This window comes from Sphaeramia orbicularis, chromosome 8, assembly GCF_902148855.1.
Source record: "Sphaeramia orbicularis chromosome 8, fSphaOr1.1, whole genome shotgun sequence".
In the NCBI taxonomy this organism is placed as follows: domain Eukaryota; kingdom Metazoa; phylum Chordata; class Actinopteri; order Kurtiformes; family Apogonidae; genus Sphaeramia; species Sphaeramia orbicularis.
In genome coordinates, this window is record NC_043964.1 from 39,061,579 (window position 1) to 39,077,741 (window position 16,163).

General features: G+C 35.7%; 1 protein-coding gene and 1 long non-coding RNA gene across 3 annotated transcripts in view; both read left to right on the forward strand.

Annotated features, from left to right (window-relative positions):
* Positions 1 to 16,163, forward strand: part of prkcbb (protein kinase C, beta b) — a 199,517-nt gene that overhangs the window by 164,695 nt on the left and 18,659 nt on the right. The window contains exons 16-17 of one of the 2 annotated variants that reach the window (XM_030141269.1): positions 4,063 to 4,203; positions 9,290 to 10,120. In XM_030141269.1, coding sequence (XP_029997129.1) covers positions 4,063 to 4,203; positions 9,290 to 9,466 — 318 coding nt within the window. In that variant the 3' untranslated portion in view covers positions 9,467 to 10,120. Of the gene's footprint in view, positions 1 to 4,062; positions 4,204 to 9,289; positions 10,121 to 16,163 lie in introns of those variants that run through there. The other variant, XM_030141271.1, reaches the window with a different exon arrangement.
* LOC115424167 (uncharacterized) lies at positions 10,242 to 14,584 on the forward strand. Its single transcript, XR_003936059.1, has 2 exons — positions 10,242 to 13,067; positions 13,622 to 14,584. It is a non-coding gene; the product is annotated as an uncharacterized LOC115424167 (long non-coding RNA).

The following is a 16,163-nucleotide window of genomic DNA, read 5'->3' on the forward strand; positions in this document are numbered from 1 at the left end:
CTTCATAAAACGCAATAATTAAAGGCATTTAGCCTGCAATCTAGCAGGCTTATCACTATTACACTGTAATATATGAGCAAGAAGATAAATCGTGAAGCTAGTTTTATTGTGGCTTTATGTTAAAATATATAAAGAGATAGTTTTATTAATAATAGTTCATAGATTTGTTTTATGATTTGTATTCAATTATTACTACAAAATGCAGAACACATGAGATTTCAGCACATGGAGCCCTAATAGAGAATAGAAAGTCTCCATATGTAACAGTGGTACAGCCCTCTGGTGCAACAATATTTGACCGAGAAAGGTTTCTATGAGAACAATAACGTTTGGATTAGAGGCTGCTCATGTGTTTGAGGAAATCTTTAACAGATTTTTTTTTTTTTTTCACATAAGTTTTTATTGAAATTTTCTACACATATATTTAACAAAACAACAAATAAACGAACAAGCCAACATTGCTTGGGTACATCACACACATTTCAATACATTCGCATTATCCAGTCTTTCCACCATTCTGAGCTCTGTAAACCATCCATTTATTCCACTTTTTGTCCATTTCAGCTTCCTGTTCAATAATTCCGATCCACAGCTCCTGTGTTGGTGGTTCTGTCTTTCCCCAGTTCTTTGTAATAGCTGTTTTGCAACCCACTTAACCAAGTATATGTCGTTTCCCGCTACATTTCCATCAGAGTTACAATCTTTAACAGATGTTAGTGGGGCAGAACACCACACCAAGACCTGACCACAAATGACCGTCTTATACTCACCGTCATGCACACATATGATTGAGTTTTGCAGCCATAGAGGTACGAAACAGCTGTGAAAATGCCCTTTTTTATATATATACCAGTAGTGCTTATACAGCAGAAGTGTGTTTCAAGTCAAAGAAGAACCAGTGACAAGATCAAAGACATACTGGAGACACAGGGTGAAAAACAGAGACTGATCAGTGTCCATCCTGGTCATCCTGAGGTTGGATCTAAGTTAAAGATATATCGTATTGTATCCTATTATATTGCATCATACTGGATCGTATCTTATTACTTTGTGTCGAGATGCAAAATTTTACCTACAATGCTTTATTACTGGACATTTATAACAAACACGGTTTACATATCCAGTTTTCCACTGTTCATTTTATTTATACAGGGTGTCCCATAAGTCTCCATACATAGGAGACATAATACATATGGTTCTAACATGTATTTCTTTATATTTCTTCTTTATAGTTCTTCAGCAGTGGAGGACACGCATTGAAATGTGTTCCCGACAAAATGGCAGTCATATAGAGCATATTATATAATAAAAATGGTTTATGTCAAGAAACGTTTATTTTTCCTATGTATGGAGACTTATGGGACACCCTGTATATAGCAAAAAATTCTCAAACAGTGGAACAATATCAAAGAAGAAGCAATAAATAAATAAATACAAAAACATTAATAAATAAACCAACAAATAGAGATGCACAATTAATTGAAGTGCAGTTGCCTGTACATTTATGTAATTTTTTTATTTTTATTTATTGGTTTATTTAATAGGGACCATGCACATTTATGAACATTGCTGTATAAAAAATACACCCATGTAAATATGCAAGAATTCATAAAAATAACTACTTTTCATCTGCAGTCCCTAGGCGGGTGACAGAAACAACACATAAAACAGCCAACATTAGTACATCAGTTGTTCGCTGTAAATTTTTTAAAAATTAAAAATACACATAAAGATGACATAGGCATCATCAAAACAAACAGACAAACAAACAAATACACCAAAAAACAAATAGACAGAATTGCAAAAGGCTCCAATAAAAGGTCTGTAGTTTTAGGACTTGTCATGTAGGATTTAGTTACAGTGTAAAAAGACACAACAGGAAAGTAGCTACTTAAAGTGTTTTTTGTATTATTTTTTTTTATATATACAAGGCGAAGTTTGTATATTAGAAGAGGAATTAACCAACAAATTCAGATCATGCAACCCATGTTTACTCGTTATCGGGCAAGTGTCTATTTTTGGTCATTTCTGCATTGCATTACAAGACAGTGACAGCAACAGTTCCAGTGAGGGCAGTAAGTCAACAATCTCAGGTCCAATGTGGTCTACAGGGTCTGTAAGGTCCACCTCTGCATGAACACTGAGTGTACCTGCTTTGTTAGGTGCCATGAAGTAATGGTACTAATGTAAGGAATGATGTTCAAAGGGAGAATGTGGATGTGGACAGGGGTCTGGATCAGCACTTATGTTGGTCTAATGTTCTAAAAGTGATGTTCTAATGTTCTAAAATACATGTTCCTTTCACCTTCAATGTGGTTTGGTTGTATTTTTTATCGAAGTGGCTAATGACACAGTACTGTGGCACAAAATATTGGTTTGTCCATTACCACAAAGCCAATCAGCGCCCTCGTTACATCATGTCTAGACTGTAATGTACACCCCGAAAAGTACTAAGGCAATCATAAGGCGAATATGTCGATCTGAGACACAGCAGACGTTTTGCTCACTCTGTAATGTGTTGGACTGCAGTGTGGAAAATGTGGGTTCAGTTCCCAGATGGAGTAGCTTTTATTTTTCTTTCTTCCTTTTTTTTTCTAAAGATTTTCAAACGGGGGGGTGGGGGGGTGGGGGGGCTCTTCTCCAGCCCCCAGAGCAAAGAACAGCATAAAACAACATATTGAGTATTAAGAGCAATAATTCCTATTTGATACTATATACAATCACTAATTTGTCATTTCTTCCATTAATTGCCACAGTACTGTGGTAGCAAAATGCACAAAAGAATGAACTGAAGTATGTGCCATATATCACCACAGTACTGTGGCAACAAGAGGATAATGAGTAAAAAAAAAAGCAAAAACAAGAGGCTACGGATGTAACGATTACCGGTATAATGATAAATCGCGGTAAAATTGCAGACGGTTAGTATTATCGTTTAAATTCTAATTATCATGATAACCATGTTTGATTACTGCACTTTTCCGGAGAAAACGCCTTTGTAAAGATCTGCTTTTATGTCAAATATTTAAGTACAGTTTTAATTTATTACAATTTTAATTTATATACCTAATATTGGAACCAATATTCACTTTTAAAGTCTTTGAAAAGGTTCGTTAAGCATCTTTGTGTTATTTATGCAATGAATTACATACATTTTTCAAATAAGATTTTATATTTTTTTGTGTGTTTTTTGTCCTTTTATGTTGATATAGTAGGTTAAAGTAAAAAAAAAATAATAGGCAGATGATATAAATGAAGTTGTGCTGAAAAAAAATATACCACACATGGGTATTCTAAACATTTGTTTATATAATATATAAAGGAAAAATCAAAAGTACTGAAAAACGGACAAAATAGGCTTAGACCACTATGGGTTAATATTAGAATGTTTCTGCCAACAGAAGTTACATTGTGCCTATTATTTTATTTTATTTTTTTTGTTGGGTTTTTTTTAGTACAACTTGGTTAAATTATTTCAGTGTGTGTATAAGTACTTTTTGAACATTTTGAGCACAGTTTCAATAATACCGCGATAATAATGATAACCGTGATAATTTTGGTCACAATAACCGTGATATGAAATTTTCATATCGTTAATCCCTACAAGAGGCTAATGACTTCATGTAACAGTATCCCTGATTGGCTGTAGTACAAATGCTAACATTTGATTGGCTCTGTGGCAATAGACAAACCAATATTTTGTGCCACAGTACTGTGGCAGTAGCCATTGCTATTTTTTATATTTACTTCTGGGATTTTTTTCCACTTGTGAGTAAGGAACCAAATATGGTAACTTCATTAACCTCTATTTTCTACGTAATAAAAAAATAGAAAGATTTCACAAAAGTAACAAAGTCTTATTATGTCCTCCAATAACACACGAAGGTTGACATTTTGAATTTCAGACTATTTTTAGGAGTGCCCTATAAAGGGTTAAGGGATGGTGACAGAAAGTGGGTGTTTTCACGAACTGCAGCAAACAACTACAAAGAATAAAACTAACAGAGCAAAGAGACAGAGTTTTTGAAGACGTAACCCTCTGTGTTGTGTCCGTCTGTCCAGCTGATGACGAAGCATCCAGCGAAGCGACTGGGCTGCAGTCCGGAAGGAGAGAGAGACATCAGGGAGCACAGCTTCTTCCGCTACATGGACTGGGAGAAACTGGAGAACAAGGAAGTGCAGCCGCCGTTCAAGCCTAGAGCTGTAAGTCATGAGTGGCACCGTGGGAAAATGATCACCCACAGCGGCACAAACCACAAGTTTATACTCTGGGTGAAGATGCTGATGATCCAAAATTGAACACCCTTCTCTGTCTTTCATTCTGACTTCCTTAGTTTTGCTTTGACATCTTTCTCTTCTCTGTCTCGTCTTTTCACCTTAAATGTCATATTTGTGTCGCCTCCCCCTTTCTCTATTGTGGACACAGGTAAGTCATGATGTGATGAGGAGGAGAGTGGTGATGGTAGGGAATGTGTGGCCATGATACTGCTGAAGAAGGAGTAGAAGTAGGATTAAGGCTATGTAGATTTGGGGTTTTGAGGAAAACTCTGAAACCGGTGCAGTTGTTATTGTCCACGAGGGTTTTTTTTATCGTTGTTGGGGTTAGATGGAGTTTAGATGAAACCTCTGGAGAATAACAGAACATCCACGCAGCATCACAAACAGTGACCTTAAACAACCGTGTGTTTGTGCTTTTCTTTTGTGAGCATTCGCTGTACGACAAAATTAGTTTGATCATGAGTAAAGTCAGAATGATGTCATTTCGTACTCTCACACACACACACATACACACACACAGCTTTAGGCTACACTACTGCTTCACAGTTTTTTCTGAGTTGAGCTTTTTATGCAGCTGTCTTGACCCACTGAGATTTCGTGTGTGTGCGTGTGCGTGTGTGTGTGTGTGTGTGTGTGTGCGTGTGTGTGTGTGTGTGTGTGTGTGTGTGAAGCATGACTAGCACTGGGGCAATACATTCTTGTGTGTGGATTTCAGTGTGTATGTATGTACATCTTCTTTTGTGCGAATAAACAACAGTGTCTGCGCATAAAGTGTATATTTTTGCACTTGTGTGTGTGTGTGTGTGTGTGTGAGCGTGTGTGTGTGTGTGTTAAAGCTGACCGTATACTGTATACACTGGGCTGTTTTAACACTGAGGTGTGTGCCTCAGTCCTCTGATGTGACTACTAACATATGTTGTCTGATCTCTCTTCTCTTTTTTCCACCTTCTGTTTGAGCTTGTCTTTTGAATATCTTTTGTCTTAAAACTCTGAGCTGTCTCTTCTTTTTTTCCCGCCTCTCTTTCAATGCAGAACAGCAAATACAGTTCACAGTTTTTTAAAGAACAAATTTGGGTACCCAGGTAGAAAAAATTAGGTCTCGTTAAGCTCTTATTTGATGTAAAAGGTGTTATTGTGCTTTTTAATTGTTTTGAAGATGAGTTTTCTTCACTTCCTACAGTGTCAGAATGGTGTGAGATGGCGTTGTGCTACAGCAGGTTCAGTTTCGTCAGGATTACAGCTGAGGGACTGACTCACAGTCTGAGATCCTGATTAATCGTAATGTGTCATATCATCTGCTTTTCAGACAGTTGTACACATTATAATCATTGTTTGAATAAAAATGTGCAGATTTTCCTTTGCTATATCGCAAGGGTGTCAAACTCATTTTGGTTCAGGGGCCATATTTAGCCCAATTTGATCCCAAGTAGGCCAGACCAGTAAAATAATGACTTAATAACCTATAAATAATGACAAATCCAAGTTTTTCTTTTTGTTTTAGTACAAAAAAACCCAATTAAATTTTGAAAATATTTACATTTTACAAAAAAGATGTGAATAACCTGAAAAAACAGAAATTTCATTTGAAAAATTAGTGCAATTTTAACAATATGATGTCTCAGTTTATTATTTATACATGTACATTCCACACAATGTTACATAAACATTTGGTAACAAGCAGAAGATTGTTAAAATTTTAGAGTTTGGAACTAAAATGTGAAATGTGAATGTGTTATTAACACAACTACTTATTTATTTATTTATTTATTTATTTATGACATGCAAAGAAACAAAATAAAACAAAACAAAGCAAATTAAGACAAAAACAAAATAACATTTAAATGGACAGAATCTATCTTCAAGTACATACAAGTCTGAATATTGCATGGTCAAAAAGGAGTAGGAAGAAGTATGAACTTATTTAATCCTACCCCTCAGTGCTTTTACACCTTTATCATTAACTTAACACAACAATCAAACAATACTATTTTCCTAATTTTAGCATCGAACCACAACAATCCATAATAACTACAGATCCCAGTGGATCCATAAATGCACAAAACATTTAGTAACAGGCAGAATATTGTTAAAATTGCACATTTCGGTTTGTTCATCTTTGTTTTGATTTAAGAATTTATTTGCATTTTATTGTGAAAGAAGTTTTGTAAATGTAAATATTTTCACAGTGTAATGTTATTTTTTTTCACTTAAATTTTTTCCACATGATTTTTCACAAAGAAAATTTGTAGTTGTCATTATTTATGGGTTATTGTGTTGTTATTTTTTACTGTAGATCACATTGGTCTGTATGTGGAACCTGAACCAAAATGATTTGGACAACCTTAACTGTTTAGGTTAATTTTTGCACTTTCATCCCGTGAGCCGGATTGGAACCTTTGGCGGGCCAGATTTGGCCCCCGAGCCATATGTTTGACACCTGTGCTATAAAGCATCTGTAACATCTCAGTGTTGCATTGTGGGCTGTTTGTAGCGTTAATATAATTAGGCTGGAAGGTTGATTTAAACTAGTTTATAATGGTTCTTTGGCATCTGTTTATGCAATAAGTGTGGTTTTAGAATTTAAGCATTTAGCTGTTTTGCTGTTGCTAAAGAAATAATTACCTCAGACAGTGAAGAATTACAGTAACTTCACTTTTAGTTCATTATTTAACTCCAGTAGGACAAATTAGGCCTCCACGGTCTTATGTGAATAATGGGAAACACCGCGGCTACCACAGATGTATGTGGATTAGTGTTTACTTCATCAGTGAACAGATTTGTTTCTTGTTTCTTCTGGCCATTGTCTTAGTGTTTCATTAAAAAACAGCCCTAAGTAATGTTTTCAGTCAAATAACAGCCAAAAACCCTCCTCTGTCCGGTAAAAGCCTGGTGATATAGAGGAGAAACCTTGTTTTAGCGTCATTGTAACTAGCCTGCATTTTAACAGAGGTCAGAACTTGTGATTCAGATCATGAATAGTGGTCATTATATGATTTTTTGGCCAGATTGTCCAGCTCTAGTCAGGGCAGCTGCTTCTGTTTCTGATTTCACAACCTGTTTTTGGCTTTGACTGTGGCGTCTGATGATCTTTTGAGTGTGTGACCGACTGACAGACCAGCTAACCAACTCATTTACTCATACAGGACACTCATGTCATCACCATGGTTTTTCATTTCTATTTTTTGTTTTGTTTGTTTGTTTGTTTGTTTAAAGTTTTGTAAAATATTGTGCAACTTTCTTTCATCTGTGTGTCCATCAAACATCCTCTTGTCAATCCATTTATCCATCTGCCTCCTAAAGGCTCTGTCCAGCTATCCCTCCATCAGTCCACCCATCTGTTCACTGTGTACTGCCATGCATCCACCCATCTGTCCTCTCACACGCACATTTTTATTTGTCCCACTCTCTGTGTTCACAGTTTACTTGTGTTTGTTTGTGTATATTTGCATGCGCCCGGGCTCGGTCTCAAATGAAACCTGTCCTGCAGTGCATAACTTGAACAAAACACTCAAAATACAACTCATTTTATTGTTTAAAACTGAACAGCACCACTGATCTTCACTGCAACTGGTGCTGATGAGTAACACATTAATTATTATTATTATTATTTAAGGCTGCATTTCACCAAACTATCTGATCATTTATGGGAAGCATAGGTTGCTTCTTTTAGTATGAGATGTTTACGACACCAGTTGATTCTTGGCTAAAGCATTGTGAATTGATTTTAAGATACCTCTGAACTTTGTGGCATTCATTTCATTCCCCTCGGTAGAAAAATCTGCCCATCTGGTTCCCCAAACAGGTTAAAACAAATGCGAGTAATTAGCTGCAAATACTATTTGACCCTGGTGTATTTCTCATTTCACATATTTCCCCAAACTATAAACAGTCTGGCTTAATTTCATTTGGTTTTCTGAGTTACTAAGATTTAATGAGTTTGTAGTTTTCCTCTGGGTGATGTTGTCAGAGGACACTGAATCCTTGTTGTGTTAATTAAAGCTCGGTGCAGTGATGGAGATGAAAAAAAAAAAAGGAATAGCTTGGCCCAAAGTCCCTGTGAGGCATACTGTCGGGAAAATATAGTTTTCAAGTTAATAACTTGTTTTATGTACTTAGATGGACGCACGTCTCAGGGGTATATAGGCTTTCTTTGAGTTCCCAGTGGTCACAAAGAGGAAATGAAGTGGACTAAAATGAACGATGTCTTCGTTTTTCTACAAATTGCTTCCCAGCAAAAGAAATTCTACCTACTGTAAATTCCAGCAGGGATGGTTTTAGTGAATCATCAAAGTATTTTAAGATAATCTGGATGTATCATTTTCTACAGAAACTCTTGAAATGAGAGATTTTGACAAATTGTGCAGCAGTTGAGTTAAGTTATGGTTTGAGTAGTTCCCAGAGCTCTTTTACATACTAGCTGACTGTCTGATTTAGTTTATCGTATCTCAGCAGGTCTCCGCAGCTGCAGCGTATAATTAACCCACAATTAACCCACAATTACACCATAATTGATGGCTTTCAGCATTTTCTTGTACGACTACTTAGAAATTCCGATTCAATCCAACTAGTGCAACTAAAAACTGATACCAACTTATTTTTGTCATGATGAAATTCTTTTCATCAGATTTTTTCATGGCCACATTGTGCACTGCTGCAGGGTCAGCGTTCATTTGAGACTTCAGTGACCATGTTTTGTTTAAAAGTGGAGTTGAATATGTTTCAAATATTTGAAAAAGGAAAAACAAGACCTGACGTGTGCTTGACTTAGTGTCTCCCTCACATGGAGGGTTGACATCAGCACGCCAAAGGGCTGTGACTTTACTGGATATTTGAAACCATGTTCAGGTGATATCATCTCACATCCCGGTTCAACCTTCCATTCCCCTTCTTTTGTTTACCTCTCCCTCTCCCCTCAATCCCAATCCATCCATTCCTGTCCATCCCCACCCCTCCACCCTCCCCTTACCCGATCCACCCCCCTCCCCTCCCTTTTGTAATCCCACCTCAACAGTGTGGACGGGAAGCTGAGAACTTTGACCGTTTTTTTACGCGTCACCCGCCGGTGCTGACCCCTCCCGATGAGGAAGTGATTCAGAACCTGGACCAGGACGAGTTCCAGGGATTCTCCTTTATCAACCCAGAGTTCCCCGGAGCTGCTGCTCCCGCCACTGCCGCAGAGCAGGCTTGATTTCAACTCATGCACATGGACACACACATAAACACATTCATAATTACTTCTCTGTATCGAATTGAAATGTCCTGGAAATGACTGAGCTGTCGCAATCTGCAAGACTCTGTGATGCGTACATTTAGGAGTACGTTTAACAGCCTAAACCAAACATTTTGTCCATACTGCTGCAACGGGATTAATCAAAAATGTACAAGCGTATAAAATAGGGTGATTGCATATTTATAGTAGTCTGGACTGGATGTACAAGCCTGAATATCACCTTGCTTCTGATATCTACAGATTATCAATCCAATCCAATCCAACTTTATTTATAAAGTACTTTAAAACAATCCCAGTGGACCAAAGTGCTGTAGAGAAGATTAAAAGCACATTAGAAAATTAAGAAAAGCATTAAGAAACAATAAAACCTTATCACTCCAAACTGCAACTACACCCTGAAAATGGAAATAGCCAAGGCTTTTTTTTGTATTTGGTAATTTTAATGCAACATCACACTTCCTCATGTGCATGTTCCACAAACGCAGAAGCTCTCTGCACTCGTGTAGTGCAGCCCAAGAACTGGCCACAGCCCAGATAACTTTGACCCCATTCACAGTGGAGTGATTGTAACATGGATTGGACACGGTTTAGCTAATCTCAGGGTTACATTACAAAAAAAACAAGAAAAGCACTCGGAGAGTGCAGACCTCCACCAAGACAGATCTGCCCCCCACCCCCCCACCCCCCAATCACCACCAAAATTTAATCATTTCTTCCTTCTGCCAGTATCAACATTTCCTGAAAATTTCATGAAAATCTGTCCGTAACTTTTTGAGTTATCTTGCTAACAATCAAACAAACACACACACAAACACACAAAGCAAAGTGATCACAATACCTCCTGGTGGAGGTGATGACAAAAGATGCCACAGAAGCACATTAAACATTTATAAAAACTAGCCAAAGTGAACTAAATTTTCCAGAATACAGAATCTGACTAACCATTAGGTCTACAGGTTTGTTGACTTGCATTCATAAATGCATAAAAAGCTCACATTTTATTGAGTGTAATGGTCCATTTCATTTAGTTGCCTGCCATGGCATCATATATTTAGTGACAAAAAGAAAATACGTTACGTGAAAATAAGTTAATACATTATGTCATCTGTGAACATAATTTCTGCTAAAATTGTATCAGATAAATGTACATAGACAATAGTGGTGAAAACAATAACTACTACTTTATAATGTCATCTCCTATTTTGTGTTTTTTGACTGTTTTGATTGCGATAATTACATACTAAGATAAAGTAAGGTTTATGGTTACAACAGAAGAACAGCAAGGCCAATATGCATGAATGAGACATCATTTGAAAGGGAACTCATTCCATAACATGTACCAACATATGACATACAAAAAAAACATCAATCAAATCAATTGCAGGAATGAAAATCAGTTCAGAATGCCCAAAGATATATATATATATATATATATATATATATATATATATTTATATATATATATGACATGAAGCACTCAGGTGAAGTGAGGAAATTGGGTTTTGGAAAAATTAGAGAAAATCTGGAGGAAAAAAAAGTCATGCTGTCAGACTAAAACATTGTTATTATTAGACTTATTGCTATGTTCCATATACTTTCTCCTGGTATAGTTTTTAGTTCTGTAAAAAGCCAATATTGTACAGTATTGTGCATGAATCTGCCAAAATTAAAATTGACAGTGATACAAGAGGCATGAAAATCTTAATTTGGTTTTTCTTTTCATTTTGCATATTTCTTGTTGCTCACAGTGTGAACATAATGTTTGGTTTGATTTCACTATACATCAGAATTATAGTTAGAAAAACTCGAGGAAGTTTTAAAACATACATAATGAAGACAAATGTATGAATAATTAAGCAGTTTTATTTGCATGATAAAAAAAAAAAAATACAGTGAATTTACAAGCTATTTCAACAGTATTATAGTCATGATACCCTGTGCACACACACAAACACACAACTGCATAACTTCACATGAATATATCTTCAGCATTCCATGTTATTACTTTATTTTTTTCGGGTGGAAATTGTGATTTAACTTTATTTTGCTCATCCCTCTGCTACTCCGATGTGTTCTGAGTTCGGCCTGTAATTCTGGTGTGCTTTTATTCATTGTTTTATAAATATATTGTCCGTATGTTTACTATTATCTTAGCTAGAACTGGAATGCTTGACATACTTGTGCATGAGTTTCTATATGGAGAACAGCCCTGGACTTTGTCTCCTAATCGCATTTTAGCATCTCATCTCCGCTCCCCTCTGAATCCACTTTGAGGGTAGGTATTAAAAGGATAACACTGCATTAGACAAACACTGGAGGATCAAATTTGTGCCACAGAAGTCAACAAATATCTGATTTTCAGTGTGTATATTTGCTCTCGAGCAAAGCGATCAATAATGGTAAAATGCTTTTGGGAAATGGAGTCTTACTATAGGCTTTGAGTCTGTTAAATAGATAAATACTTAGACAATACTATTTCTTATTCTCTGATTTTCTTTTATCTAGTATTTAAGCAATTAAAGAGACTAGTATTTAGTTTCTACAAAAGCATGATTCTGGTACCTGGGCGTTTGTTTACATTGTGTGTATGCACATCAGTCAGTTGTGTTTATACGTATGCGAATAAGTACTGTGAATGAACGCAAATTGGCGTTTGCATTTTTTTGTAGGTGTGTCCATGCCTGCCTTTCCAGCATTTTGCCTGGCCTTTTGTTACTGTTTGTTTGTACGATGCATATCTCCTAACTGCTCCCCTGGTTGCATCAAACATTTATGACTCGACACAAGTGGCTCCAGGAGTGGCAGAAAGACAAGAGATAAAACGGTCAAACTAGACGAGAGGCGAGGTTTGGGTTTTGTAGGGCTGCGGGATTTTGACATCAACATTTTTTCCTTCAGAATGTTCTAATATTTGAGAGATTTGTTTTGTGTGTGTGTGTGTGTGTGTGTGTGTGTGTTTTAGTGGTGCAAGGTCCACTTTTTCAAAGTTAGAAAAAAGGAAGATTTTTTTTCTAGTGTCTTTTCACCTTTAAAGAGTGTGATTGAAAAGAGCTGAAAGATAAAAATTAGTTTTCATCATTGTACCATCATTCTAAATGTTTGCCCTTAAATTCTTATGCAGCCCTACTTGTCTGATCACCTGTCGCTACTGTTTTGGTCGTACTGGAAAGGATTTAAGGCAAAACTCACTGTGACTGGTGTTTTTTGTTTTTTTTTTATTATTATTATTATTACTATACTTTATGGTTTCGAAATAGTGTTTTATGTCCGCAATAAGAATATCCCTTCTGATAAGCAGCAGTAAATGTGGACACAGGTCTTTCAGGCCAGGGAAATATGTGTGTGTTTGTCTTTTGTTTGCGAGCTAGTAATAATCTCGTTGATAAGAAGGCAGGATTTAGTTCTCAAAAAATCAACAGAAGTCTTAAGTTAGAGCTGTAACAGATATGAAATATAAAGAAGTAGTTGTGAAGGTTTTCCTCATATCGTAGACCACTTTATCACAGGGGAACTTTAGGTATTTTCAGGGGTTATGTTGTCTTTTCCTAAATTATCAGTAGTGGTGTGTATTTGCAAGAATCAGGCAATATGATACAAATCACAATACTAGGATCATGATATGATATATCACAACACTATTAAAAAGGCAAATTTTTTTTGTTTTTATTTCTTTTTTTTTTTAATGATTGTTTCCTTTAACAATTGAATTGCACCAGAAATATACATAAATACTAAACACCTTTTTATTTGATCCCAACAGGATCTAATGTTATATCACAAAATGTTCCTGTGTTTAAACTTAAATTATGTTTTACAGACGTTACAGTTTAAGATCCTGTTCAAATGTTCATATTCTATTAGTTCAGAACTAACATCATAAGATTATTTTTGTGTAATCCCAACAAAGGAACTAACATTATATATTTAATAAAAGAGTGTTAAATAATAATAAATAAAATTTACAAACAAAAATGAACCTAAACAATATCTGCATTTGAATAAATACCTAAAAATATTGATACATGACATTTTAATATCAATACAGTATTGTGAAATGAAATATCGCGATATATTGCAGAACCAATATTTTCTTACACCCCTAATTATCAGTAGTATTGACATGAAGGTGTTGACCTCAAATGACTGTTCTGCTTGTATTTCCAGACATAGATCCTACCAGTTTATTTTCTTGAACAAATAGCATCAATACAGACATGCGGTCTACAGAATCATAATCTGATTTTTTTTAGCCATAGTGGATCAGTCTGTGATGATAAGCATTGAGTCACTTACATTTTCTGTACAATGAGCTTTGGGAGACTGCAGAAATGTTCCCACTATATGGAAAAAATCAGATTTTATGGAAGATTAGAAATAAAAATTGTTGAAATGTTGCAGGATTGTAGCCATTGTGAAGTGCAATGTCCTCCAGTGGACCCCCCAAAAAAACAAGTACTTGAACAGAGCATGACAGAGCATAAAGTAAATAAAAGTCACAGATTTACAGGATGTCTAAATGAAGTTGGTCTAACAAAGTGCAGATGGGAATGGCTTCAGTGATTTCACACTTTGTCCACAATGTGCGTGAAAGTAAATGGAACAGTTTTTCTGGCTTGAAGATGTTCTCTGTTTTCATTATCTCCATTATTGCTCTTTATTACAGTGTCTCCTGTAATACCTGCGTATACCTTTAAACAGTACTTATAGTACATAACCAATTAACATACCTGTGTCAAATGTTGATATACATATACACCATGTGGTCAGTATTGTAAAGGACATAGAGGAGGATGTGTGTTTTTGTTTCCTGCAGAAGGAAAAGCAAAACGGACTTTGCATGAAAAACCCTTTTACCTTTTTATTATTGGGATTTGTATGCATTTACCATATTAGGGTGATTTATGTTTCCTGTGTCAGCAGTGCATAGCGTGAACCAAGCTCCTGTTGTGTGTTTTAAAATACTGAAATGTATCTTAAAAATTGCTTTTTACAATGCTTTCCATGTGCCAAATTTTTGTTTTTTCCAGGAGAAACAGGCATACCTAAAATAAAGAATTTAAAAGACGTGTTAGGGGATATCTGTTGATGCTGGTTTGTTCATGGTGTTTGTATGAGGTGGACTTCATTCCCTTTAGACCAGAGGTGTCAAACTCATTTTGGTTCAGGAGGCATATTTAGCCCAATTTGATCTCAAGTGGGCCAGACCAGTAAAATAATGACTTATTAACCTATAAATAATGACAAATCCGAGTTTCTCTTTTTGTTTTAGTACAAAAAAAACCCCAAATTAAATTATGAAAATATTTACATTTTACAAAAAAGATTTGAATAACCTGAAAAACTGAAATTTCATTTGAAAAAATTAGTGCAATTTTAACAAAATTATACCTCAACTTATTATTTATACATGTACATTACACACAATGTTACAAAAACATTTGGTAACAGGCAGAATATTGTTAAAATTTTGGAGTTTGGAACTAAAATTTGAACAATTTCTACAATATTACGTCTCTTATTATTATTAACACGACTACAGATCACAGTGGATCCATAAATGCACCAAACATTTAGGAACAGGCAGAATATTGTTAAAATTGCACATTTCGGGTTGTTCATCTTTGTTTTTATTTATGTATTTATTTGCATTTTATTGTGAAAGATTAGTTTTGTAAATGTAAATATTTTCAAAGTGTGATGTTAATTTTTTCACTTAAATTTTTTCCACATAACTTTTCACAAAGAAATGTTGTAGTTGTCAGTATTTATGAGTTAATTGTGTTGTTATTTTTACTTGAGATCTCATTGGTCTGTATGTGGAACCTGAACCTAAATGATTTTGACAACCTTGACTAGGGATGCAAATTATAGATTAATTCATTAATCGTTAGTTGGTTGCCCTTATCGATTGATTAACGATTAATTGAAAAGCAGTCATTTTCCTGAGAACCAGAATTTCTTTTTCAATGTGGTCTATAAGAATAAAAACTAAATATTGATTATACACTTGATGAAAAAAACATGTCATATTCCTTAATGATTGATTTATTGAACCAGTGGTTACAGTCAGTGTTTCCTGTGGAATTCATCTGTTGATGTGGCGGTGTGTAAAGGGAGGGGTGCATGCGCGTATGTTTCGTTGGGGGGGTACTCGCACGCAACTGCGCGCGTGCCTGCGTCACTTCTGTCCTACCTCTGATACTACAGGGTGGTGCAGTCTGTGCCCCCACAGAAGTGAAAGTGAAACTTTGTTGCTCATTTATCTTTTCTCTACCTCCTGAAGCTTCGCAAATTCATTACATACCTGTAGTCCGAATCAGGAGCCTGGAGGATGTTTTCAACTTCTGTCTCACTGACCATGGACTAGACCAGTGGTTCTCAGTCTTTTTCTGTCGGGCCCCCCTTTGGAGGATGAAAAATCTCCAGGCACCCCCCAACCCCAGCAACATTGTAACAGTGGTGCAATTATAACTTTTATTGAAAGACATGTCAATATTATGACAATACTTTTTGCTTTTCCTTGAATAATTTGTTGTTCAAATTAAAAATAACTTAGATTTTTGCTTGAACAATACAAATAAACTCAACAAGACTGCTCCGAGACGATATTTTTCCAAATAAAAATTGGAAATGCGCAATTATCTTACAACTATGA